The sequence below is a fragment of the Oryctolagus cuniculus genome, chromosome 20, assembly GCF_964237555.1.
Source record: "Oryctolagus cuniculus chromosome 20, mOryCun1.1, whole genome shotgun sequence".
Classification (NCBI taxonomy): domain Eukaryota; kingdom Metazoa; phylum Chordata; class Mammalia; order Lagomorpha; family Leporidae; genus Oryctolagus; species Oryctolagus cuniculus.
Window position 1 is genome coordinate 26724391 of NC_091451.1, and position 13177 is coordinate 26737567.

The 13177-nt window shown below is 37.4% G+C and overlaps 1 protein-coding gene across 21 annotated transcripts in view; it reads right to left on the bottom strand.

Annotated features, from left to right (window-relative positions):
* Positions 1-13177, bottom strand: part of CEP128 (centrosomal protein 128) — a 475965-nt gene that overhangs the window by 414078 nt on the left and 48710 nt on the right. For 13 of the 21 annotated variants that reach the window (XM_070065330.1, XM_070065327.1, XM_070065329.1 and 10 more), the window contains 3 exons: positions 7795-7921; positions 6313-6431; positions 2807-2898 (listed from right to left, as the gene is read on the bottom strand). In XM_070065330.1, coding sequence (XP_069921431.1) covers positions 2807-2898; positions 6313-6431; positions 7795-7921 — 338 coding nt within the window. Of the gene's footprint in view, positions 1-322; positions 2756-2806; positions 2899-5457; positions 5520-6312; positions 6432-7794; positions 7922-13177 lie in introns of those variants that run through there. The other 8 variants (XM_070065334.1, XM_070065333.1, XM_070065340.1 and 5 more) reach the window with 4 other exon arrangements.

The window sequence follows — 13177 nt, forward strand, 5'->3', positions numbered from 1 at the left end:
ATATTTCCCGCTCACTTCTCAATGAATCATCTATGAAAAATCCTCTTCACTCACTGTACATTTTTTCTCAAGGACACTTACCTGCCTGCTCTAATTTACAGTATACATAATGCTGCCTAAGTCTGTTATAAGGCTATCATTCTGTGTTATTTTCACAGAATTTGAAGGTTTGTTTTTCTATTTCTTATAATCTATATCTTCTTCTCCCTTAATTACAGTATTATTTTACTTATATATATCCTTAAGTAATTTTGTCAGAAAGAAATATGTTTAAAAAGTAACTTTCAAAGTTTTAAATCACTGAAAATGTCTTTATTTTTACCTCTTCCTTGGCTTTTGTAGTTCCACACTCTCCTGGATTTCCAACATATCACTAGCTGTTCTTTCTCAGGCCAGCTCCTCCCTGTGTGTAAGCTTCCCAGATGTCAAAACTCCCTTGTACACAGCCTTGTCCTGGATACTCTCCTTATTGTTTTTCTCTTTGTATCATCCATTTTTATGGTACCAAAAACCACTTCCACAGGCTGAGAACTGTTAAATATGTATATCAGACAGCAACTTTTTCTTTGAGTTCCAGAGTAAATATCTAGCTATATATTTACCTTTCCATTTGAATATCTCACAGGCATCTCAAAACTAACAGACCCAAGGCCAGACTTTTAACTGCTATACCTCACCTGGCACAAACAGACTTCCACATATCAAGAAGAATTACCATCTACCCACTTTCTCCAATGGGAAATCTGAGAGTCATCCTTGGTTTATTCTCCCTCAGCCCTTACATCTATTCCTCTACCAAGTGCAACCTTTTGGACCTCCAAACACATTTCTTGAAACATGACCCATCCACGTCTCTTTCTCTCTCTCTCTCTTTCTCTTCCTTTTGTTCTAATCCTGGTCCAGATATCATCAACTCACATGTGCTGTTGCAATACACTTAACTTCGTTCCTCAAATCAGTTCTCCACACGGCATCCAAAGCATGTGAGTTCTGAATTAAATTTTATTTAATCCTTCGAAAAATTTGCTTTCCCATGTCCTTTTATTATCAAGTACTTTTTGTAATGTTTGAAAAACATAAAATTGATACCCTAACAAGAATATCAAGCATCCTAAATCAAATAAAAAATTCGAAGTAAACCTTCTAAGTTCCTACCCAATATCTTTATAAACATGAATTAATAGTTGGTGGAAAAGTAAAGCAGAACTGATTCCTAAAATTTTACTCATCCATGACATGAGGTCATCTCTTTACATTTTAATTTTGACACTTACAGTTTCTCTGCCTCATACATACACCTCTATATCATACAGACTATTACAAGATGGTACCAGCCAATAGATCAGAAGATTCTCAGTTCAACAGTGCACTTTAAGAAGATCATTTAAACCAATCAACTAAATCATCTCAGCAACTTCTCCTACATCTTCTTACAGGACAACTATTTCCCGAAACTTCTATTCTTATGGCTTAAAATTACCTTCCCTTTAAATGTATAAAAGTTACATAATAAAAACTAATCAAAACTAAGAACACATTATATTAGAATGTTGATGTCATTTTGTTAATTTTAACATTTTTAATAAAACTAAATATTAAATTAAGTCTTACCAGTTTAAAAGATATAGCTCAATAGTGTGGTTCACAATTTAGAAATTTAAGTTCTTTAAAGACATAAGCTACATGTGAACATAATCCTGAACCACAGAATACTGTAAGAAGTGGCAAAGAATAGAGACGTTGGGACCTTACTGTCTAGATTTGAATTCTGACTATTACAACCCTCTCATTTGATTTCAAGTAAGCTGAGTTACTGTATCCCTATGTGACCATTTCCTGATTCATGAAATGGAAAAAATACAAATGAATACCTAATAGGGCTATTCCAATAATAAAATTTAAAACCATCTGGGATGAAATAAGTGCTCAACAATATGAGCTAATGGTACTAGTAATAACACTAGCAGAAACTTTTATTGTTATTGCTAATTTTCCTGCCTTCCTCTTCAACAGAAGGTAAGTTATGCAGACTCAGATTATCCAGATTCATAGATGCAGCTTTTATAGTTTGACACTTTTCTGTTGCAACACACACATTTATGAATGGTATGATTTAAGTAGCTAGAGTTAGCAAATGAACATGGTAACGGAATTTTGATTCCGTTTTGTTGTTCCCTAATCTTTGCTGCATAAAAATTCTGACTCTTAAGAAGTTAAATATTTGTTTACTAGCAAACTATGGCCTCTAAAAGAAATCCACCTGCCACTGCTGCAGATAAAGTGAAAAGCAAGAGTAAGTTCTAAATTAAGTGATGGTTCCAGCGGCTATCCAGATTCGACAAAATTTCAAAGACAGGGCAAACGTTAACCAATAGCTTTCAATGATTACAGCTAAAACCTAAAATATCTGATTCTAAAATTGTTCATGTCCACTGACAAACACAACATTCTACTTTTTTTCTTACAACCCCAGGAGTCAGTCAGTTCAGCCAATCTCATCTGACTCACTCTGCCTCTCTCCAATGCATTTGCAAATCAACCTCTTTGCTACAGTGTTATCTTTTTACTAATATCAACATTCTATTGTATTAATTGAAAACATCTGAGAAATAATTAAATTAATTTCTCTAATGTTGAATGATACTTTAAACTCAAGGTGTTTTGAATTGTTACATTAATCAATTTTAGGACACCTGCATGAAAACACAGCACTATGTCTTAAATCTATGTAGATGTGTCAATTACAGGAGCTAATTTATTCGTCTATTAACTCACACCTCCCATGAAAACCATATTCTACTTTTACCGGCTTCTTCTGGAAAGTTCCCTGTTGAAATCCTCTCCAAGGCGAATCTGTTCACTGCTGAGGTCTCGGAGGGACTGATGAAAAGCATGAAGCTACCAAAGACAAAACACAATGACTCATTTAAGATTCTGCTACGTTCTTCCAAAGATCCACTTAGGTTGAGAATAAGATCTTGTTCTTTGCAACACAAGCAAGTTATATAAAGTTAGTAAGAAAGAATAAAACAACGGAGGCTGATGCTGTGGCATAGCAGGTAGAGCCACCTCCTGCGGCTCCAGTATCCCTATGAGTGCCAGTTTGAGTCCTTGATGCTCTCTTCCCATTAAGCTCCCTGTTGGTGTGCCTGGGAAAGCAGTGAAGGATAATCCAAGTGCTTGGGCTCCTGCACCCATGTGGAAGACCCAAAAGAGATTCTTGGCTCTTGTCTTCAACCTTGCCCAGCCCTGGCCCATTGCAGCCATTTAGGGAGTGAACTAGCAGATGGAAAACCTTTCTCTGTGTCTCTCTCCATCTCTTTTTCTCTCTCTCTCTCTGTGTTTGTGTATGTGTGTAAGTCTACCTTTCTCTGTGTAACTCTACCTTTCAAATAAATGAATAAATCTTTAAAAAATGCCTATTCAGAAAGAAATCTATTTTTCAAAGAAAAGTTTCTTACACACCTATACGTAAACGTTAATCATCACTCTCTCTATAGCAGAGTAATTTTATACCTTGTATATACTCTCAAGAAAGCATGAACAAACTTTTTCTGTAAATGCCCCAGTAACAAATCTGTCAGGCACCTATATCATCTCTGTCACAATTACTCAAGTCTGGCAACCATGCTGCAAAAGCTGCCATACACAAATGAACATGGCTGTATTTGAACACAACTTTACTTTATCAGCCCATATGCTCTCCTTTGCCAACTCCTGCTACTGGGAAACTCCTCCCCACAAACATTGGGAATCACATACAAGAAAGTATGAAGCCACATTATTCATCATGAAAACACTAAAAACAAGCCAAATGTCCATTCAGAATGGAACAGAAATAAACTGTGACATATTTTTCCAGTGGAATATTATACAGCATGGGAGTTAAATAATCAAATCTACCTATACATTAGCCAAGGGGGAATGTCAAAAATACAACACCAAATGAAAAAGTAAATTCAAAAGACTGCATCATCAGTAGCACTTCATTTATATAATGTTTAAAGCTAGGCAATAAACAAAATATAAGTAGTAAAAATGACTCAAAAAAAAAAAAAGAACGATAAAAATAAAAGCCAGGTTAGTGAACAACCCGAGGGAAAGAAGGAACGCAGGTGCTTCAGAGTATAGTAATGCTGTATTTCTTGGCCTGGGTGGTGCCTACAATATCATTATTGTACCTTTAACTGTATATAGAAATACTATATATGTATGCGTAAGCTATAATTCATAATAATACATTTTAAGTTTATACATACTTAAAAAAACAACAAATCTATTCATTTCAATAAAGGCACAAGGAGCAGCTAATCAGTGCCAGCTACCACGCTGGGAAACAAACGGCTCACAATCTAACATGGAAGACTGATGGGTTTAACACACACACACAAATTTTCACTGGGGCATTAAGAAAATACACAATCAAGTACAGCTAGGGGCAATCTTAAGGAAAAGGATTTAAAATGAAAGAACAGAAATAAAGAAGTGGAGGTAGTATAGCAGATCAACAGGATGTTCTTCATGTTTTACAAACCAGAATCCTAGGACTCCTCCTCCACACTTCCTTTCCACTCATTCCCACCATATGGCTATCTGGCCTTTAAGAACCTTCAACTTAGGCCGGCGCCGCGGCTCACTAGGCTAATCCTCCGCCTAGCGGCGCCGGCACACCGGGTTCTAATCCTGGTCGGGGCGCCGGATTCTGTCCCGGTTGCCCCTCTTCCAGGCCAGCCCTCTGCTGTGGCCAGGGAGTGCAGTGGAGGATGGCCCAGGTGCTTGGGCCCTGCACCCCATGGGAGACCAGGAAAAGCACCTGGCTCCTGGCTCCTGCCATCGGATCAGCGCGGTGCGCCGGCCGCAGCACGCCGGCCGCGGCGGCCATTGGAGGGTGAACCAACGGCAAAGGAAGACCTTTCTCTCTCTGTGTCTCTCTCTCTCACTGTCCACTTTGCCTGTCAAAAAAAAAAAAAAAAGAACCTTCAACTTAATCCACTCAACAGCTTTTAAATCTACCCCTTTTTATCTGACTCCAATTATCCTACTCCAAGTGACCATCAATTCACACCCATAATAGATCAATATCCTAATTAATATGCCCACATTTATTCTTCTTTCTACACTAGAGCTAGAGTGATCTTTTCAGAATACTCTGTCAGCGCCTTTTAAGGCTCTCCATGATCTCATCTCCTCATGCTTCCTTAGCCCTATAGCCTTCTTTAAATTGCTCATGGCTGCTATCTTCCCTCCTGCCAAGGTTTTTATTCTAGTAGAAAGACTCTCACTGTACTTTGAGACCTCAGCTCAGTCTTTCTTCAGGAAAGCCTGGGCAGGTCCCTCAACTGTACACTCCCATGGTCCTACGCTTCTTTTCATTACAGCATGCATCTCAGTTCACAATTGTGTATTTATGTACTTATTTGATTAATATCTAACTCCCCATCCAGCTCATAAACTCACTGAAAAGGCAAGGATTTTGCTCATCATCTCCAAGCATAAGCACTGTCCCAACAATAGAGGCACTAAATAAAAAGAATGAAAAAGTAAATGAGTGATGGTAAGATAATCTTCTCTGCTCTAGGTTTAATAATACAGCCCATGCTAGCAAGTTCCATTTATCAAAAAATAACACAGACAAGGAAAAATTTATAAGGCATTTTCTAATGCACTGGATTTAAGATAAACTTTGAGACCCAATCCTAAAATTATCGAAACAAAAATCTAAGAATCAGAAACTTCCTCTAGGCCTCTTCTAATTAGTCTAGCTACCTAAGATAATACAAGGAATCCTTTCGGCTCTGTGGAGAATTTCAAAGAAGCAAGAAAAAATTATATACATAAAACAAACACTTTAGTATGAAACTTCTTGCTTAATGTACATGGTTCCATTCAATGATTTCAAGGATCAGTAAAAAAACCAATGGTATAAAAAACAAGAGGTCAACTACACAAGGACGAACTTGTTCATACCAAACCAAACTTAGCAAAAGAGAAAGCAGCTGACTTAACTGGGCTTAGAGAAGAGTGAACCACCTGAACAAGGAAGGAAACAAATCATGGCCAATTAAACTCACTGTTAAATGTTTTGCAAAATATAATTCTTCATAACAAAATTTGAAATTAATGTATGATAACAATTCATATATTTAAAGAAAAAAAAGTTTACTTGCTTAAAAAGAAAAAAAAAAAAGACCAGAACAAAGTGACTAATGACCAAACTCTTGGCTAAACTACAGCCATAAAGCTCAAGCATTAATAATTTACGCAGAAATATAAGGAAATGCTGCACACAAATCACTGAATGGTACAAGGTACCTGGGCCACATCTTCAGCCTCCTGAACAAACCGGACACCAGTTTTGGACCTAATTCGTTTAATGCCCTGGGAATCCCCATAGTCCTTGAGAGGTGAGGTAGGTGGAATGCGGTGGCTTTCTTTAAAATTGAAAGAAAAAGAAGAGGATTAAAACACTGCATGAGAAAAAAACATCTAAAATGTCCCTGAGTAAATGTATACCAGACATGGTTATTCACACATGCACTTAACTATTTCCTAAGTATCTTGCTGTGGCCATAAAGTTCCACAAAACTGATAGAGATCTTGGTCTTTAAGCAGATACAATGAAAAAAAGAAATAGCCTGGAAATAGGACATTCCGAAAGCTCAGCTTTGCTATACTTTCCAAAAAAGCAACAAAATATTTTCTTCTACATAAATTACTAAACAAAAACTCTCATGAATCTCTAAAATACAATACTAATAAAACATAATTTTTCAAATAAAAAATCTAAAATCTGATCAGTATACAAAAATACATAAAAGCAAACCACATAAAAAGATCAGATGGCCATGTCCAATTTTTAATCATGATTATCAAGATCAATAGCAATAGAAAGTTTTAAGTATGATTAATTATTTGTAGGTAGTCTACAAAGACTGAGAAAAATAGAACTGAAGATTAAAATAGGGGCTCGCATTGTGGGGTAGCAGATAAAGCCAGCCCAGTTCGTCCCAGTAGCAGGTAAAGTCAGTTCCATTTCCCAGCTGCTCCACTTCAATCTAGCTTCCCGCTCATGTGCCTGAGAAAGCAGCAGAAAACTGCTCAAATGCTTGGGTCCCTGCAACCACAATGGGACAGCAGGAAGAAACTCTTGGCTTCAATCTGGCCCAGCCATGGCCATTGTGGCCATTTGGGGAGTAAATCAGTAGATGGAAGGTCTCTCTCTGTCTCTCCCTCTCTCTAACTCTGTTTTTCAAAGAAATAAACCTTTAAAAATTTCAAAGATCCTTTAATATATTTCAAACTATGTACTACAAAATATTTAAATAAAGCATATTTTGGGGCTAGCGTCGTGGCACATTAGGTTAATTCTCCGCCTGTGCCACCAGCATCCCATATGGGCACCGGTTCTAGACCCGGTTGCTCCTCTTCCAGTCCAGCTCTCTGCTATGGCCTGGGATAGCAGTGGAGGATGGCTCAAGTGCTTGGGCCCTCATGGGGAGACCAGGAAGAGGCACCTGGCTCCTGGCTTCGGATCGGCGCAGCTCCGGCCATTGTGGCCATCTGGGGAGTGAACCAACGGAAGGAAGACCTTTCTCTCTCTCTCTCACTGTAACTCTACCTGTCAAATAAATAAATAAAATCTTAAAAAAAGAAAAAAGAAAGCATATTCTAAAACTTAATCCAAATGATGTTCTGTATGGCTGTATTTCTCCAGTGACTAAATATGTACTCAACATGTACTTCAGAAATACCTTTAAAATGAAAAAGGCTTTTCAGAACATTTGAAGAGTTTACCTGTCACAGTGTCACCATCAAAGTCACTGGCACTCAGACTTGTAACAGAAATACTTCTTGCTCCTGAGTTTCTCAATAAACGCTGACTCCGTAGTTGACCTATTGAATGTTCCAAGCTTTCTTTTAACTAAATTCAAGAACATAATGAAGGGAGAGTTATTCTTTTTTAAAAACTTCCAAATATAAATAGACTACATATTTTAAAGGCTACTTCTGAAATGTCTGGCTTCCCAAAGAAAACTTAGGACAGAGAAAATTCTGAACTATGTTAGAAAATCTCAAAACAGTGCACACAAATATTTTAAGAACTAATGCTAACATCAGGTTTCGATAGCATCTGTTACTACCTACCCCATATTTCTATTGTCAGAATTTGGTAAAGCTAACTACTATCTAAGGGCTTACGAAACCAAACTGAAACGTCTAATGGATGTACCACCCACACAGAGAAACAAAATCAACACTTCTGAAAGCAAGAGACAGGCTTGCTTGCTCTTAAACATTCCCTCAGAAATCCCAGGTATGCAACAAGCAGGAAACTGAACAGCTGTCACTGCTGCTACTAAAAGAATGTACACTGCCTAACTCTATATCAGAATACTACTTTGATCATCCCAGAAAATTGGAGCCAGATATACACTGTCAGACTATCAGTCTGCCAATATTTACTACAGAGTATAATTTTCCAAACCATCTCGTCTGATTTTAGGAAGTCAGACAGCAGGAGACAAAAGAAAACACCTTTTTAAACCTAAGGAGCTGCCTCCAATAGAAATACATTAAATACAGAGAATAACACAGAGAGCTGGAAGTTAGAGATCTAAGATGAGGATTCAACTAAAATCCAAGGGAACAAAGAGTAAATATGAGGAAAATCCACAGACCCTGAATTGCTAAGAGCTTTAGGTCTAAGTTTTATGCAGGAATGAGAAAAAATAATTACTGAAAAATTAAAGCATTGATCCATACAGCAAGTTATCCACAACTGTTAAAATATAAAGTCAAAACAAAACAATTGATTAAGACAGAGTTGCCAAAATTCAGCCAAGGGTTAAAAGGAAAAACATTTATAAAGATAACATGCTAGTGTACCTGGGGAAATGTGCAGGAATAAAGCAGCCTCAGCTAATAGGCAAACAGATGAAACAAAATATGAATCCCAAATGAAGCAAATCCTTTTTCATTTTAGCTATTTGGATTTAGCTGTTCTACAGAACCAAAGCCAAAACAATCTGGATTAAAAGTGTTAGAGTTAGAATTTCAAGAATCTACCTCTTTTGTTGCTCTCATTTCTGTTAAAAAAAAATTTAAAGGCTAATATTTCCACATCCTTCTGTTCTCTGCTTCCCAAGGTTAAGATATGTGCAACAGCATCCTAATTATTCAATAGCTGTAGGACCTAGTCTATGAATCTGCAGAAACACACAGTTGAGAACCAACCAGGAGAAGCAAGATTTAACTTGAAGGTAATTTTATATGAATAAAATGATGTAAGTAGACCAGAAGTTTTATCTAGTGAACCCAAGGCAGTACAGCAACCATTTATAACAAAATGATCAGAATAAAATTAAACAACATGAAAGCTAATGGGCTTATATCTAATTGTAAACATGAAGGAAGGTCTACAAATGTAAAGTGACTGTATATCACAGGAAATACTGACAAAACAAAAATATAAAATAAGCTTTCTTAACTTTTCCTAAAATATTCACAGCTTTCAAACTAAGACTAATTTCAGTTTGCTTTTGAAACCAAATTCAGCTGTCATTTCCTTCCACTGCTCCTCTTTTGAAGGTAATTTGCCTTTTTTAGATTGCCAATTGTTTTATGTGTTACTCTTTGCCAGCAGCTTCAGTATGATACAACTATGTGCAGTTTCATTTGTGTTTATCCTATTTTTGACCCAAAGAAATTATAGAATATATAGGTTGGTATCTTTTACATATTGTAAATTCTCAGCCATCATCATTCCTCCAACCACTGTTTCTGCACTATTTCCCCCCCCCCCATTTAATTTACTCCATTTTACCAAAACCTTTATGTCCTATATTTTCTCTATTTTTCACTCTTCCGTTCTTTTTGAATATCTTACACTGGTCTATCTTTGAACTCACTAATTCTTTTCTCAACTACACACAAGCTATTGTCTATCCACCTATGGTGGGTAGATTACTATTTACTATCACCTATTTCAGGAGTAGGAATCTTTTTTCTGCCAAAGATCATATGGATATTTATAACATCATTCACAGGCCATACAAAATTATCAACTTAAAAATTATCTTGCAGGGCTGGTGCTGTGGTGTAGCAGGTAAAGCTGCCACCTGCAGTGCCAGCATCCCATATAGGCACGGGTTCAAGTCCTAGCTGCTCCACTCCCGATCCAGTTCTCTGCTATAGCCTGGGAAAGCAGTAGAAGATGGCCCAAGTCCTTGGGCCCCTGCACCCATGTGACAGACCCAGAGGAGACTCCTGGTTCCTGGCTTCAGATCAGCACAGTTCTGGCCGTTGCAGCCATCTGGGGAGTGAACCAGTGGATGAAGACCTCTCCCTCTCTCTCTCTGCCTCTCCTTCTCTGTGTAACTCTCTGAAATTCAAGTAAATAAATAAATCTTTACAAAAAAAAAGTCTTATACAGTTAATAAAATTTTTTAAAAATTATCTTGCTATACATTTATCAAATTTTGAGTCCCATTTGCAGTTTCCTTGGCATCCTTGATCTATTTATTTGAGCACTAAAAAGAGAACAAGCTCCCACCTGGTGGTACACATCCCCAAATACCCACAACACTCAAAGCTGGTACAGAACCAAACCAGGATCTCAATCAAGTTCTCCCCAATAGATGGCAGGAACCCAATTACTTGAGCTGTTACCTGCTGCCTCCCAAGGTGCACATTCGCAGGAAGCTGGATTCAGGAGCCAGAGCCAGGTATCTAACCCAACTGCTCTGACTTGGAACACGGATGTCACACCTGGCATCTTAGCTGCTCAGCTAAATATTTTCACCCATTTATATTATTTTTCAGTTTTGAAAATTCTATTTAGTTTTGAACTCCTCACCAAAATTCTCAATCTTGTCTTTAGTTTCTTGAACATGTTATTCATATCTACTTTATATTCCCACATGTTTTTATTGTCTGCTTTTTCCCCCTCTCAGTCATGTTTTGATTTCTCTTATGCCTAAACATTTCTCATAGATAGACATTGCATTGAAAGCTGCAAAGATAATTTAAAACTCTGGTGGACAACATCTTCCTTCAGAAGGGATTTGATTTTGCTTCTGGTTAGAGGCCCTACCAATCCCACATAACCTCAACTCGTTAAGAACTGAGATGATTCAAAGATGGACTTCTCTTCCTTAGAGGATAGGTCTATTTTCAGTTTACTGTTTCTCCTATTTTCAATTCATCATTTCTCAGTGACTGTCATCCTCTCGGGCTCAGCTGAAAGCTGGAGAGTTCCTGAACTCCAGTTTCAGGCCTTCTTGTCTCTTGACTTCAAACACAGCTCTGATCCAAGTCTCTGCTTCTAAGCCACCTCTTCTGGAATCAGCTACTACCTTGATAGAGGAAAAAAGTACCAAAAACAGGGCTTATCCTTCTGGATTTCCTTTTCTTGACATATCCTGTCTACAAAATTCCTTGCCGCCTTAGTATTTCCCTGATGTGTTCATAATATTATTTTGTATATTATTCTTCCTTTCTACTTGCTCTCAGTAAGAAAGTTGATCCAGAATAATTTCATCTGTCAATGCCAAGGGCATCTTTTTTATGGGGGCTTATTTGCTAACAAATCCTAACCTATAACTAAAAGTTAGTTAAAATTAATTTTACAGACAAATACAGACATTCCTTACCAAAAAAGAAAAAAAATTCAAAGTCAGAGTTAGAGAGAGAGAGACAGAGAGATCTTCCCTCTGCTGCTTCAGTCTTCAAATGGCTACAACGGCCGGGCTGAAGCCAGGAACTTCATCTGGGTCTCCCAAGTGGGAGGCCATTAGCAGGGAGCTGGATCAGAAGTGGAGCAGCAAGGACAAGAACCAGCACCCATATATTGATGTCAAAGGTCACCAAAGGCAGCTTTATCCACTGCGCCACAATGCAGGCCCCTTAATGTTAATTTTCTATGAGAGATGATGCTATTTTGCTGAAACTAAGTCACTGTTTTATAAGTAATATGTGAATTTATCATTGGGAAGAAAGGAGGTAACAAATTGCACATTTCACTGTAACCAAGCATCAAAAGCCTGCAAAAGAGGTACAGTGTGATTAACATATTAACATGCGGTCTGAAGAACTAGCAGCAACATTTGTGGTCTGCGCAGTTACTTACAGTAATTACATCATGGTAACTGAAATTTGAACTGCATTGCTTAAGGATAGGCGTTATTCAGCTAAAGTAATGAATGTCACGCACATCAAAAGCATGGGACAAGGACTGTCTGCATTTACTTTATAGAGTCCTTAAATAGCTGCTCTATGCTTTTGCTAGAGGTATTACAGCCCCTTTAAGTGCAAGAGTGAGCTAACCAGATCTTACCTGGAAGTGGAATTTTGTTTTTTCTCCAGCTTCATTGCAATATAGGGACAAATACCAAGTTTTACGATTTTTTAAAAATGACTTTCTAGAGTTCATAAGCATCAGCTTCCTAACCAGTCCCTAGGAAGTAAAGTTCCCAAGCAATAATAAACAGGTATGAATCTAGGATTTACCTGCACAAAAAGTATCAAGAACAACTAAGAAATCAATCGCTTTATAAAATTTGGTTGCAATAAAGGTAAGATTAAAAATAAGCAATAAATACATATACAAACTTCCTTCACCAATACACAGTATCAGAAACTTTTTCACTGAAAATCAGTGTTTCACATATTCAAATTCTCAACAAAACTAAAGTCATCCTTGAGGTAAGTTTATTTGGAGAGAAAAAAAATCACATTAAAAATACTCATTAGGATATTCCTGAAAAATGTGTTAAATTACTTCCAGAAAGAGACTGTAATAAAAATAAACCATAACCAGTGATTACTTACATATAAACAAAGTCACTATGAAATATTCACTAAATTAGCTTCATACAAATGAAAAACACAACTTAAAAAAAAGTATACCCTTGTTAACAAAAAACTAGATGCTGTAATCTATTTTTTTAAGATTCTTTATTTATTTGAAAGACATAGTTACAGAGAAAGGTAGAGACAGAGGGGGAGAGAGAGAGAGAGATCTTCCATCCACTGGCTCACTCCCCAAATGGATGCAACAGCTAGAGCTGAGCGATCCGAGACCAGGAGCCAGGAGCTTCTCCAACTCTCCCATATGAGGTAGAGGGGCCCAAGGACTTGGGTCATCCTTCGCTGCTTTCCCAGGCACATTAGCAGGGAT